Source organism: Pagrus pagrus (assembly GCF_965226575.1).
Source record: "Pagrus pagrus genome assembly, chromosome: 15".
NCBI classification, from domain to species: domain Eukaryota; kingdom Metazoa; phylum Chordata; class Actinopteri; order Spariformes; family Sparidae; genus Pagrus; species Pagrus pagrus.
Genome location: NC_140199.1, coordinates 28,668,563 through 28,684,199, shown reverse-complemented (window position 1 = coordinate 28,684,199; position 15,637 = coordinate 28,668,563). Strand labels below are relative to the sequence as shown.

General features: G+C 38.7%; 1 protein-coding gene across 1 annotated transcript in view; it reads left to right on the top strand.

Annotated features, from left to right (window-relative positions):
- slc18a2 (solute carrier family 18 member 2) overlaps positions 1-8,122 on the top strand; it is a 99,494-nt gene extending 91,372 nt beyond the window's left edge. Inside the window, exons 15-16 of the mRNA XM_084376104.1 lie at positions 2,503-2,636; positions 5,440-8,122. Of these exons, the coding sequence (XP_084232230.1) occupies positions 2,503-2,636; positions 5,440-5,547 (242 nt within the window). The 3' untranslated portion in view covers positions 5,548-8,122. The remainder of the gene's footprint in view (positions 1-2,502; positions 2,637-5,439) is intronic.
- Positions 8,123-15,637: the final 7,515 nt, after the last annotated feature.

The following is a 15,637-nucleotide window of genomic DNA, read 5'->3' as shown; positions in this document are numbered from 1 at the left end:
AGAAAGATCTTCACTGACTGATTTTTTTCATACTGTTTTACTTTGTTTATATGTGGTGGACCCTGCCTAGCTTCAAACAGTGTTCTGGGACCTTAATTTCCTCTGAGAACAGCTTGTTTATTCACTTATGGAACAAAGTTTGTATTATTACCTCATTAATATTGTAAATATTAATTCTGAGTTTGAATTTCTTTTCTAAAACGACATAGTGCCTTTTGTCTCATGTATTTCACGCATTATTACCAATAAAAACTAAAAAACTAATTAATTAAATTAAATTAAAGAAAACCACTAACCATTAGCCATGGTTCATAGTTATTTTTAACTGCCGTCTCTGTTTCCAGATATTGTCTTGCACCTTTAAAATTTAGTTTAACCTAACATAACCACAAAATTAGATACTATGAGGTTTTTGCAGCCCTGATTCATTATTATGCTTAAAATACATGAGGGTTAAAAGTTCTGAGGCCATGCGTCTTTGTGAGGAGGGATGCATACTGCAGCAAGATAATTAGCCCAATCATTCTGTGTCACATTCTGTGATTTCCAGAAATTCATGGACATTTTTCAAAGATTCAACTTTTCACTGAAATTGTTAAGCTGGTACTTGGATAATCTTTAATGATAGTAAATTAACCAAAAGAGGAAACATGTATTTGCATGTTTCAGTGCTCATTTTATAGTTATTCAGTTTGAAATACCAGACCAATTATTGATTCTTTGCCTTTGATGATTAGTTTTACATCACATATTTTTACTAAAAATAGGTGGTTCTTATAAGCCCGCTCCATGGTTATTATTCTGGAATCACAATAGGTGTTTCCAGCCAATGGTTCTGGTACTTGGTGTCTAGGTTAAAGTAATGTTACCATGGCCTTAACTAGAAACAAGTGGCATCTTGTAGCACTAATTTGTGGTTATAGCACAGAAAGCACCATATGTGTTTCCATGTAAGAAAGCACAGCACTTGAAGCACTTACATTCATCTTCTGATTCATGTTTTTGAACACATCATCAGTGTTGTATCCTGGAGTGATTGGGTGATTCGGGTGGTGCTACAGGGGACACAATCAAGGTTGATCAAGCCTTAACCTGTGCCCAAGTTGCATTCTGCTGACCACAAGTGTCACCCATTTTCAGTCAGAGCCATATAGACACTAAGTATAGGCTTTGCTGAGGGGATGGCTTGCAAACCCATACTACCCACCTCCACTGGATTGCACCTGGTCCTCAACTCGTTCCTGCAACTGTCCTCCACCATCTCCCTCTTCCTCTCTTGTGCTTCCGCAATTCTTTCTTCCGTGGGCACAGTTAGCTTCACGTGTGCCCTCAGAGATCAGGATAATGTCTTGTCTCTACAAGGACTGGATGATGTGTGGTGGAATTTTCCGCTGCCTATCCAGGTAAACTGACATCACCCAGCCTGGTGCCCTGTAGAGCTAACAACCAGAACAATCCTTGGGTCTTTGTTTTGGTTGCTCTCCTTTATTGACTAACGCAAAAGTCTAGGCCAGGGTTGCCCAAACTTTTACTTAATGGTGGACTATGGGCCAAAAGCAAGCACCTATTGTGTTGTATTGTTAAGATGTGAATTGGTAACATTACTACACGGAAGCCCAGAGAGGCAAATGAGAAAAACTTGGTGATCTGTTCGGTCTGATTGTTTTTTCTCCTGTTTGTGACTTAAGAAGAGGTGAAAAAAAAATGTCAGAATAGGTTTTAGAAGTTCCTTAAATGTTCTTTCAGTTGCCTCTCAGCTCTTCTGTAGCACTAGCATCCAAGGTTCCCTTAATTAGTTGTGATAGCAACCCTTGCCCAGTGCCTCATAGCAGCTGCTCTAGATATATTAAAGGGTTCCTCTCTTGGAACATACGGGGCATGCCAGTGTTTCTACAGGTGAACTGATTGGATAGGCTGGGGAGTATATCGTAGAAACCCTGATTCGACAGCTTGATCCTCTGAGGGTTCCACTTCCAGATGTCTTGCTAGGTGACATTCCATTCCATCGTCTGTTCCCACTTCATCAGGCCCCCTGTTGACATGGCATGGAAACCACCCTGCTTGCTCACTCCTCTCTGCGCCAGCTTCTGCCTCTCCTTCTTACTTGCAGTGTCTTCAGGTTAATTTTAAACTCCTGAGTCCAGCCATGCTCTGTGCCACACTCCCAAGAAGGACCTTGTGCTTCTGCCTGTTGGACTTGCCTCGGCCACCCTCCACTTCCTTCCTCCTCAAGGCAGTGTCTGCCCCAGCAGGGTTGGAATATTGACTCCTAAAATTTGTAACAAAATACTATCCCACATCCATATTACCCCAAATAAACAAACCAATTGCAAAGAACTTAAAATACAATAAGCCTTTTGTTTGTAGCCTGATACATTATTATTATTCAGAGCAGATTAGCCTTTTGTTACCCCATTATTAAGTTGCTGCAATGCAAAGTGCTGCCCTCAGTCAAACAAAAACAAATGAAACCAGTATGTCATCTGTCCTGTATTGATTTAGGTCCATCTATCGGAGGATCCATCGCTGAGAGTATTGGCTTCCCCTGGGTGATGACCATAATTGGAATCGTGGATATTTTCTTTGCTCCTCTTTGCATCTTCCTCAGGAATCCACCAGGACAAGAAGAAAAAATAGTAAGATTCAAAGCACACTCAAATACAGTCAGCTAACTCCAACTTGAACACAAAGAAATACAGAAGCACTGGAAAACAACAAACAACTTTTCTCGGATGGCTTTGCTTGATAATGAATTGCTCCAATGCCCCCCCCCCCTTTTTTTTGCATTGCCTTTAAACCTGAGTGAAATCATTCTGATGAGTAGTTCTAAAAAATCTAGAATAGGTGCCTGAAAAATCAAACCAAAGTCACACACTACACCCACTCTACAGAAGTAGAGATAATATATTTTTATTTTTTTCATAACAGACATGGCTAGTGAGTGAGTTACATTGCTCACACCAGGACTACCTACATCAATGAAAGTTTAGGTATTTCTATTGATATTTTGGGGGATTGATTTAAAAAGCTTAAACTTAACTTACTTTATTTTCAACTTCTTGAATTTTAACAAAATTCACTAAAGGCCTTTGCCACACCAACCTGCATTAAAGAACAGGAAGATATTAAAAACAGTAGGAAGTATACCAACTTTGTGAACCATTATCTAATACAACTAAAAGATTTTATTTATTTAAATATACCAACCTCATCATCAGACAATAATGATAGGCTTTGTTAAATAAAAAATGTAAAAAATGATCTCCAATGCCAACAATTTGCAACTGAATTAAGTTCAGTGCTTGTTATTGAGCTTATCTCATTTATGTATTATGTATTTATTCATGTCTCTTTTTCAGAGGTGAGATATGAGAAAATCAAGATAAGTGGTATGTCAGATTTAATGACATCAGTTGGTATCATGGATACTCTAGTTAAATCCATTAAAATATGTGGTGCATGAACAGTTGGAACTCCTGAGTAACTTCTAGTGGAATCTCAAAGGCAATAGTGGAAAAAGGAGTTTCTCGAAGGTCTATTATGTGTATCATGTCTAAATACATTCTTAACCCATACAAATGACTGAAGAAAAGGAGTTGCCAAGTTGTCTGCTGTGGATGAATGCATTTTGACATTTCCTTTAAGGGCTTCACAGAAACACAAAATGTCATGTTGACAGGTTTTAGTGACTGTAGAAAAAACATGAATTTCCTCATCATTGGACATCAATGTTGCATGCTTGTGGCTAAACCTCCTCATCCTGCAGCTCTTTCCAGGGCAGGCATCCTTATGATAATTTCTTTAGCCCCATTCACACATGCACTGCAACTCTGGATTTATCCAGAGTTTACCCAGAGGAGCTGCATGTGTGAACACAAATGTCTGCATTATTTGCCCCAGATTTACCCTGCCAACTCCCTTGTCCTCAATCCGGGTGAGTCACGTGTAAATAGAGCAGACAATTGTCCAGAGTGAATTCATAGCGGGTCGACGACGTGTAATCGTCCATGTTAGCGTTGGTTTAAACAGCTGTAACACATACTTAAACGTACACCAGGACATACAAAAAGGTCGTCAAAGTTCTGCAAAACATCTGCCCAGAATATTTCCCAACATGGTCTCTCAATCTTCCATATGGCCCGTTCACGCTGCTGCTGGACACAGATCTTCATGCAGAGAGTATAGCTACTTTGTACTCTTCTCTGCTTGTCTGTATATTACTTTGCACTCTTTTGTTGATATTGCAGATACATCCAAATGCACGTAGTGTTGATATCAACACAAAAACATTCATCATTATGAAGCAGTCTGTAGCCTCCTACCCAGGCACCGCCCCTCGCCCGAACCACACAGAATATTTCCAACATGTGTGAGCATGTCTGACATGGACAATCTCCTGTTGTGTGCTGCATGTGTGAACAAGCAAATGTGGACAATATCCTGATCTGATTCTCTGGATACTGTCCAGAGTTCATATGTGAAAGGGGCTTTTGTTTCCATGCAGCATCTGCTTATGATTCATCACCCCTCTTCTCCATTCCATTCTGTTTGTAGTTACTCCCATCCGTTCAGCTCATCTGCTATCTCCCAATCAGTATTTGCCTTATTTTACTCCGACATTTGACAAGTTTCCACTAGGACTTCTCTGCTCTGTCAGATCAGGATTGTTCTGATTCTGACCTTATGGAGTGAATAGGGCATTGGTCAGATGTAACCAATCCATATTAAATCCCTCCACTAACAGTAAGGCTGCAGTAAGCTGCTTTCTTGAGTTTACCACTAGAAGTTTTCAAATCTCACATGTAGGGACTTTAATGGCAACTGCAATAAATATATTATTTCAACATGGCTTTTAAAGGAACAGTTCACCAAAAAAATAAAATTCAGTCATTATCTCCTCCCCTCCATGCTGATTGAAAGTCAGGTGAAGTTTTGTAGTCCACAAAACATTTCTAGAGCTTCACAGCAAAACAGTGTTGCAGCATTCTCCTAAACAACTGAAGTAGCTGGGGGCTTGTTTTAAAATGGAAAAAACAACCAAAACAAACATCAAATGTCTCCATACAGCTCGTCCGGTGTAATCCTAGTCTCCAGAAGCCCCGAGATCACAAACTGATTTTAAAGGATGTTATTTAAACCCTTTTTAAGCCTTAATCTTAACTGTAACCCCTAAGTTTATAGCGCACACCCAATCTGAAGTGAGTGCACCAGCTTGACTGCATCTGAAATGTTTTGTGGACCACAAAACTTTACCATCTTTTCTTTTCTTCTCACCTTCACTGAACCTTTTTACCTTAGCGTAATTATAGAATTATCTGAATACCTGAAATGAACCTTCTCAATTCAGGAACATAAACTGTAACAACTTTAAACATTTGCTAAGGTGACTTTGAACCATGTTGTGGCAGAAACAGAACTTTACAACAATTGTCTTTTCAGGCCATTTTGATGGACTCCAGCTGTTCAATGAAGATACGGTCCTACTCCACAACAGGGACGTACTACCAGGGTGGAGACATGGAGCCAGAATATGATGAATATAATTAACAGGACACCAGCCATGCAGGTTAACCCTTCAGAGGATCTATTTTGTTGTACAAAAGGAAAGGAACAGCAGAAAAAAAAACCCACAGCATTGAAAAAAAACACCCAAGATATTTCCATGTTCAGCGTTCAGTCTTCTCTGTTCAGTGTCCTCTAAGGGGTTGTACTGGAGTAAACCAAAGTTCTTTTTGACCTGTGGTTGCAGGCACATTGTGTGAGAGATATTGCGTAGCCAACAGCCTTATTCAGTAGAGAGATGTGTCAAAAAGCATTTTTTTAGGTAGTAGGAGGGTGCTGAGCAACAAGTACGCTTTGCTGGTTTATTTGGTATACAAATCTGTCTTAACTTGTGTCAGCCATTAAAAGTCTCATTTTTATCTACTGTATGTTCATGATACTGTCCATTGTATTATTACAAACCTTGGTGTGTAAGTTGGTATTGTATTTGTGAGGTATGCCATGAAACTGTTGTTTGTTGAAATTACGATTTGTAGGCTGGGTCGATGTTTTTTGTTTAAATTGATACTAAAGTGCATACTTACGACTAAAACAGCCCCAACCAACTGTTCTGGACTGCATGAGGAAGTCAACACATTTGAGCTGCTTCAGACAGGGATGAGGAATGTTTTCTAATACACTCCTTATAATCACAGAGCTATGTGTTTTTGTTGTTGTTGTTGTTTTGTTTTTTGTTTTTTTACATTTTGGCAGCTTCAGAGAGAGCGATCATATAAAGCTGTTTGTTGTATTTTTAATTTAATAATCCATTAATACTGTACATTTTCAAATAGTGGTCCTTTATGCCTTTTAACTTATGTTACCTTGATTTTTTCATTATACTCTATTCATTATATAAATACAACAGGTACACTCACCACTCTGCAGAGATTCTCTTTTTAACAGAAATACTGTTTATATTTATGTATTAATTCCAGTCACTTCCACTTTGATGTTTGCTACAAACAATGTTAAGCTACAAAGAATGAAATTCAAGACATTCCGTTTATTGTTAGCAGGTGCGGAGTATTTTCCCAGTGGGCGGGCCTTGTATGGCCTGGCAATATAGCCTATGTACATTTAGGTAGGTAGTCTGGCTGTTTCTCGCAGCGCATTTCTCCACACTGGTCAATTCTCCTACTCTTTTCTAATCACACATAGAGCTGATCTTTATATTTACCTCATGAATTTGCAACGTATAGCCTTCCATGTGTTCCTGGATAGCGGGATGTTGCATCTTCTGCAACAAAGAAGTTAAAAGGACTATAGACTTGTGTGATAATCTGTGGGGAGGCCTTTTTTGATGCCTGCAGCCTGTGTCTGTGTGTGTGTCTGCTCATCTCTGAGGAATAAATACGTAAGAACACAATCAAAAACAGCAGTTTTACTATTTCTAATAGTGTTTTGTTTGCGTGTGTATTCTTGCTAATTGCGTTAGCAGCAACCATGGAAAATAGAACAGATCCCAAAACAATCGCTGATTGCAAGCTGGCTTTGGAGCTCCATGCTGGGGCGCAGCAAACTCGCCCCACTTCTTCTAGACTCCTCAACAATTCTTTTTCACATTATAGTCTACAAGGCATGTATTATTTGATAGCCCATCAAAAACACTGATTTGTTAAATACTACTACTTTTACTCTACAAGTGAACATGGCATTGAAAAAGAAAGGAAAAAGATGGAGTAGCGTGCGGAAATTTGCCAGTCAGCCCCTTATTGTTAAGCTTTAAATGTGAACCATGCAACATCGATGTGACAAACATGATATGACTCTGTTGTACTAATGAAGTATACTGGAAATATGAGTGTTGTAGTTGATGACATGTAATTCAATCCCTCCTAAATGTTCTTTTTTTATTTTACGTCATTGGTGACTAGCTTTTAATTGTTCATACTGGCCACATTCACTTACTTCGGACTAGGCCATTATTTGAATACCGGCTTCAAGAATTTACAAGTTTGTCTCTCTGTGGAGTATCATTAAAAAAAAAAATGAATTAAAAAAACTGTTCCATTTCATGTCACATTTCCCATGGATACTGCTGCTGAAAAACAGATATAGAATCCCTATGCCCTGTTTCCATGTAGTACAAAAACTTATTCACCTCTCCAGAAGAAAAAGCTTCAAACCATATTTGTACTTTCACAATTTAGTATTAGCATGGACCTAGTAATATATTATACCTAATAAAGTTTGGCAATGGTTGATTTAAAAAAGTAAAACGCTCCCACATAATCTTTTACAATAACTTAATCCCTCCGATAAGCTTCTTATTGTTCATGAATGTATTCCAGCTTTAATATAATAATTTACCACTTCCTCAACAGACATATTTGAATCAGTGCAGCATTATATTTAGATGCTTGAAGCCTGCAAACCATGTCTTTTTTTGAAAACCAATTTACTGTATATTCCAGCAGAGCAGGGCTATAAAATGGTGATAGCTTCTTCTGTGTTGGACTGTCAAGCTCTCCTTTCCCTCAAAAGCCAGATTTGTCAAGATGGTTTGCTATTGGTCAATGAAGCGAATTTGTATGTCAATTTCACCTAAATTGAATGTGAAGCAAAAGATTCACACAGATTTCTGTTGTCTGCAAGACAGGATGTAATTATTGGTGTGATTCCAATAAATTAAATTGATTTTGTTTCAAAATTTTTAGTTTTGAAATATTGAACTGATATCTTTCCTGACAGGACGGAAATCTGCACTACTATTTGTGGATTCAAATTCTTGGCCAAGGAAAACCACCTACTGTGAGATGGATGTATGGATGTATGGATGTATGGATGTATGGATGTATGGATTGATTGATTGATTGATTGATTGATTGATTGATTGATTGATTGAGTTCCAGGGTCTTAGTGTTGTACTGCTTCACTGCAGTGGCTTACTTGGGACTTGGACCTTAGCGGAAAAACATATAGAAAGCCGAAATCCAGGTGGAGCAGCAGGCTCCCATCCATTTTCTTTGAGGAAGACTAAATCCCTCACAAGAAGCACTACAACTTGATGTGTGCAGGGCAAAGTTGAAATATATGAAGGTGTGCCTGATTTTTATTTTTGTATACATGTAATTTGAGTGTCATTTAGATTTATTGAACTCCTGCACTGGTTTGGATCATGAGCCAAAAATAGAAACAACAAACGACAGTAAACTGCATTTTGATGATTGACAGCTCAATGGATATACCCACTAGCAGCTGAGTGGGGGATGTGTTGCCGTGTCCTGGTGATCTTGCTACTTTCCGTGTATTTCTGCCCTGAGCCATCATTATGTTATTACTTACACCTGTGTTTCCCAAGTCGAAATGTAGGCAGTGGAAAAGATCTGTTGGTTTGTGTATTTTTGGATGGAGTATTACTTTGTAAGTATATCCAGTATACATTATACAATATGTGCTGGCAATTCACATCAGTGATTGGACAGGAATGTGAATAGACATTCACACACCAATCTGCATTACAAGAATACGTTGACATTTTGCTTAACTATGTTAACCAACTGCTGGTTCAAGGAACATGTTTACATACATATGTTAAAGTGGTATTCATCTTCTCATCAAAGCATGTTTCCAAAAATGTCAAAGTTTTAATTTAAGTTAAGGTACCACCTCATCATAAATTATAAAATATATAAAGCCTCTCAAACAATATTTGGGGATTTGGATTTAAATGGGGCACTGAGAACCAGTATTATCTTAATGCATTCTACACTATTTGTCCTTTATGTCAGATATCACTGACCTGACACCTGATGTTTACTAAAATACCAATATCTGCCTTTTAGAAGGGTTTAACACAGCTGATGCCATTGGTTGCCTCTTGTTCTGAGAGAATACAACTTTTCAAGGCCTAAGTTATTGTCTCTTTAGTCAAACTAGTCCCTTTTCAACTATGGATTTTGGGAAAGAAATTCAAAACTGACTCTTTTCACCAATCATTTTCTCTGTTAAAGCCACTGATAAGTAGACACAAAAAAGGTGTATAAATCAGCTTCTTTTTCTGAAGTATTTGCATAATATGTATTTGTCATGCCATTGTTGTTGCAGTTACTGTACAATAACTAATTAAACTCTCTTGAATAACTTATTAATTAGCAATTACGTAAAAGCGTATTCAGTGTTATTCGTTTTCTGTTTTTAAGTGTATTTTACAATGATATGTGCTACTATTTATTTGAATGTTATCATCTTTGTATAGCCTTGGTGGTTTAAACACAATGGACAGAGCCAACAAACTTTAGAACATTAGACTGCAAAAATATTAAGCAGAAAAAACCTGGCTAATATACTGTATAAAGCTGAGCACAACTGGTGTTATCCCTGTTTTCAGAGTGCTGTTTCATGCCACCTATCACAGGACTATGCAGGTGTTACAGAAGTAAAAGTAACATTGTGAGCATAATGTTGTTGTTCCATAATGCAATGAAAAATAAAAAAAATGCTAAGCACTGGTGAAACAATACCATAGGCAGGTGAGAAATCATAAATACACCAAAAATATTTAAAGTAGCTATTTAACCTTTTATTGTTCAAAGTAACACTGCTTAACACTATGTCATGTGGATAAAACATGATCAGTTCAAATTCTGAAGTTCTGTTGTACATAATTATTTGTCTTAGAATAGAATAGACAAACATGTAGAAAGGTTTGACATGATATCAGCTGTCTGTTTGCAGTTTAGCATTCAGATATTCAAATAACTAATACAGCAGCGTACATTTCTTCTTTAAAGATTATAATTAGCGCTGTCAAGTGGTTAAACAAATCTAATTAATTACATGTTTTGTGGGGAATTAATCCAAATTAATCATACATACCAATTTTTGCCATGAGAAGCATTTAAAATATTTCGGTGTAAAAAAGGTTTTGGTAGATGAATGAATCAGTGAATAGACATTATAAATTCAAAAGGAGGTGATATTCCTGGCTTGAAGTACCCTGATGGTACAAAAATTATCTACTGAAAACATGGTAGATAATTGAAAACAATAAACTGAAAACAATGGTGCTCCTGTCAACGGTTCCATCTGGGTGTTTTTACAGTGTATTTTGTAATTTTTACTATATTTCATATTTTTCTGAGTCATTTACTGACAATCTTGATGAGCCAAATATTTTTGGACAAACTTTATTTTGTGCTGTTGTTGCTAAAATTGAATGGACTGTAGCAGAACCTGGGAATCAAGTCATCCTCCTAGCTTAACTTATATGGCATTTGGCAAAAAGTTGTGCCGCTTCTTTAAGAAACTGGGCAGAGCTACTGTGATGGTACTCAGAGCAGACAGGTGTCGATCGGAGCAGAGGAGAAGTTAAGCAGTGAAGTTTTCTAGTTGCAGAAAATGTACAGTACAGGCTACAGTTTGCCTATTAATAGCTCTGCAGCTCCTCAGTACCCAAGAAGAAGTATCCCTGCTAATATCTATTCTGTTTAAATCAATGCTGTTGATGTTGGTCTTGGGAGAACAGCAGTCTGGTAGAGATGGTGTAGATGAGATCAGCCACAGGTCACGGCCGTGTCTCCAGAACAACCACGCCCCCTTTTGGCTGAAAACAATCGCTGTCAAATTGTTGGCACCAGATTGAAAACTGCTAGTAGTGACATTTCTAAAAGCTGCTGTGTTTTTCACGTCAAACAATAAAAAATCCCAAAGGTTATGATTTTATTTACTTCCCCATAGAGTGAAGGGGCAGTTAAAGAAGAGTTCTGCGACTTCAGGTCGTCCACAGAGAGGATGAAAATTGTAAACCATGAGACCCAGCCAGTCAATACATGTCCAGCTGTGTCAAACACTTCATCACAGGTTAATTAATGATGTTACTGAGTGAATGACATGTGTGCCGATTGTGTCTGTAGATCGAAGTGAATCAAAAAAGAGCCCTTGTGAAGTTGTAACTACATTTTCTACTGTGAAGAATTAAGGCCCTACTATAAAACATCTGATTAACCCGGGTGAGAAAGGAGATTCAGGAGACATGATGCCTTACATCACCATACACAAAGAAAATATTTGCTTCGCTTTACTCGTGCGAGTTTGACTGGTTATTAATTTTTATTTAAAAAAATAATAAACAATAATAATTAAAAAAAATAAAAATAACTAAGTGCCCATCTCTCAGCTCGGTGAATTTCACCGTCTGGAGCTGCGACTGGATGACTGCAGATTCCAGCCCAGTTCGCAGCTGCGGAGCGTTTGTCAATCTGTCTCCGGTGAGTGGCAGTTTTTGTAGGTGTGTTAAAATCAATAAATAGTAACTAAATCGGTTTTACCACATCAGGATGGGCCCAAAACAAAGAGATTTCTCTGTGATCTGGCTGCAATAAATGGATCAAAAGGATGCTGAAATAACAACATCATAATGCTGCCTTGTAAAAAGCCTGAACTCATGCTTGGTCAGGTCTGTCGGCCAGATGACAAGCAAACAACTTTTAAAATGCTTGTTCCCTGAATGGAGTTCGGATTGATCAGGGCTGTGCTGTGCTGAGACATATTTCCATGACTTACCAGGTAGTCTGACTTTCTTGCTCACTTCCATGGCAGCTCCTTATTTGTCCTGTCTCGGTACGAGTAGATGTGTTATCGTACAGCTCTGGGTGTCCGCAAACGGCCACAATCAGTGATTATGGCCGTTTGTGGCCGTTTCTTGTCCATGTTCAATGTCCGGACATCAGCGATGTTAATGTCATGACATCAGTGTGAATGTCAATGCCAATAAGCTTTTGTGACACAGCGTCATGCGAAAATTTGAGTTCCATATCTTCAACTTTCAACTTTTTCAACTCACATGAATGACGTAAATTTTCTTGTCTATTCGTGACTTATCACTGACTTTGTATGTAATCTAGTTGCGCAAATAATTTGCCTCGCATTTGGTCTGAACATAACATTACATTGAAGTATTTAATAAAGCTCGATCAAAGAGAACATAGCTCAACAGTACATGCAGTAACACAATTGCAATGCTATGCTAGTTGTGAATTACACTTCCCAGTCTGTCACTATTTAACCTGCAGAGGAATACTGTGTGGAAATGTAATTACCTCAGTCACATTGTAAGTGACAAGTGAAGATGAGATGTTGGGGGAACAGAATGTGACCTTGGTTGTCTGGGAGCTGCTTAAAACAACATTCCACTATGCAGACCCAGATACTGAACTCCCGTGTGAGCAGAGTGGGAGATCTATATAGATGTATATAGACTATTAACTTGTGAGACCTAACATATGGAAATTCCTTTACAGTGACGTACCAGGTGCATCACAGAGCGCGATTGAATCTGTGTTATTTTATTTTTCACGTTACTTTTTCTAGTTTATCAAAATTAATGTTATATTGACAGATGTAATTACTAACAGCCTAACCATTCAGCTACCTCTGTGCCCCAATATTAACATTTGTCATATGCTTACTGCAGAACTAGTGCTTTATCAACAGAAGTATAGTTTTTGTGAAACCTGGACCTATCATCTGATGAACCCTAGGTCAACAGACACCCTCACCAACCCAAGTGTGGTTCCGTCTTCCAGTGTTCTGCACAGGGAATCTTCCAGCTGGTTGTATGCTCCCACTTGATCTAGGCCCTCTGCTTGCACATACCCACCGTTCTGCTCTCACAAGCTTCCTCTAACTTGGTGCATACCTGATCCTAGGTTAGCTTTCACCTTTTTGAGTCTCTTGAGCCAAGCCCAGCCAGTGCCCATCAGAATGCTTTGCCGCAACCCTTCCTCAGCACACTTCTCTGGCTCTGGTGACCTTGAATTCCTCTGCCAGACTGCAAATGGGAGCTGTAGCCTGATGCTATAGCTGTAAAGGACGATTCTGTTTAGGATCCACGTCAGGCCCAGCCACCTTTGCAAGAACTTGCTGATCGGACAGGAGAACCAACCAGATCATCTGGAACACTTACTTTCACTCATAGGTACGCACTGTCAGTTCAGACAAGGCCCCCACACAAACCAAGCAATCTGATTTCTCACCAGGGTTTTGCTTCTCCTTCTCTCTGCTTCCGTTTGGGTGTGTGGATGACATAACCTGTGGGAGAAAACTTACTTTCCACTACATGAGGACAACAACAAGCACTCAGAGGGTCACAATTCTACAACAGAGGTATAACAGGCCTTTAAAAACCAGTTGTGTCAGCTGTGCTGGAGTTGAGCTGCTGGAATTGGCCTGGTGGCGTGATCAGTAGGGTTCAGGTGTGTCGACCACTGGTCAGGGTGTGTGGATCTTCTGATCCGAGTGACGTGGTTTGAAACTTATATGTAAAACATTCTGGTGGAGATGTGGATATAACCAAGCATGATTTTACAGTCTGTGAAAAACTTCACAGCATCCATCTCAATGTTGATCTCATCCATGATAAGCTCATATAGCTCAACAGCCAGCACAGCTGCACAGAGCTCCAGACGTGGAATGGTGTGGGCAGGGCGAGGGGCCAATTTTGGTATTACAACATGGTATTAGTAAGCCACAGCTCATATAGCAATCATGGAAGCATCTGAAAAGACGCACATTGTTTTCTCTGTGTTGAGGACAGCAAGACTGGAAAGTAGCACCTCTGCATGAACTTGATATAATGATCTTTCATTTCTGGTTTCTTCTCCAGAGTTCTTCTAAGTGAGCAGAGACGTTTCAGGGCTTGCTTTCTGTTACTTGGAAGGTGTCTGGGATAGCGGAATGGCAAAGGTGCAACCCAGCTGTTTTCATTGTTTTGGTGGACCTCTGCATCCATGATGGCCAGAAAAGCTTTGTCATCAATGTATAGACTGGTTTGACATCATCCTTGGTCCTGTCAAACACTTCCAAGGTTGTCTGCACTCACTGTGAGACTTGTGTTCTCCATAGGTGCAGGGAGGGTCAAATCTTGATACTGTGGCATGCCACCGTAGTTTTCCTTCACATGGTTACTGTTTGAACATTGGCTGAGAAAGGATGAGCGACCGTTGTGCAGTGTGGTTGCTTTGTAGACATTCAAATAAGCCACAATGTGCTCGACAGGGTGTTGAATCCCTCTTGTAGTGAATGAGCAAAAAGAAAAATAAAGGATAGCACTCCCATTAAACTGTTTATTCTTGCCACACGTGTCCTGGCAAAAATTCCCTGTGAATTTGCCAGAACACATGTTGAAGAAGGGCGGGAGGGGAGAAGGACATCATTTCCATATTTATATCACTACTTTATAACACTACTGTATTTAATTTTTTATAATATAACTACAGTGCACTAAGTCATACAATGGACCGTGATATATACATACACACAGAATATCAAAGTAAACTAAAATGACGTTGGTTATCCGACCTTTACATCCAAATTTGGAGAGCAGCTTTATGTATTAATTGTAGTATTTTATACCATTTGGGAGATCTGTACCAAGCTACAATTTATAAAAGTTTTATAAAACATGGTGGATATGTAACAGGTCCTGCTACGCTGTGCATGTAAACAGGTTATTTACCTGTAAAACAGGAGAAGTAATTAATCAGAGGAATCTTGCTTCCGTTCGTCTGGTCGGTCTTGCCAGAATTTATTGAATAACCACATTGTCAAATGCATTGTTTTCCTTTTTGTCTTACTCATCCACTTAATTAAACCAAAATCTCTCATCAGTTATCATTTATACACATTCACCAACATTTTACATATTCCATAAAACAAAACCAGTAAAGACACATTTATCCATAAACAGATACGGAAATTAATCTACATGCTACGTCATTGATATTACAACACATTATGAAGGAATATAGACCTTTCATCACATATATTACTACTGTACTTACTTTAAACAGACTGGCAAGGATAGCGGCTGATACCAGCATATTAGCATTCAATGGATATTTATATGACTGACCTTAGACCAACATGGCACATATTTTTGAACAGAATACCAATAAAATGCTTGAAATACAAAATTTACAAAGTTCAAAGGAGCTTTAAACATGTAAAGTGGAGCTCGACATTGACCAGGGAGCAGTAGTCTCTGCTAAAGGAAAATAGCTTTTCCCAGCGCCAGAGTAACACAGGTAAATATGACAACTATACGGTACAGCATGAACACAGCTTAAAACCACAGGTGATAACACCTCACTAT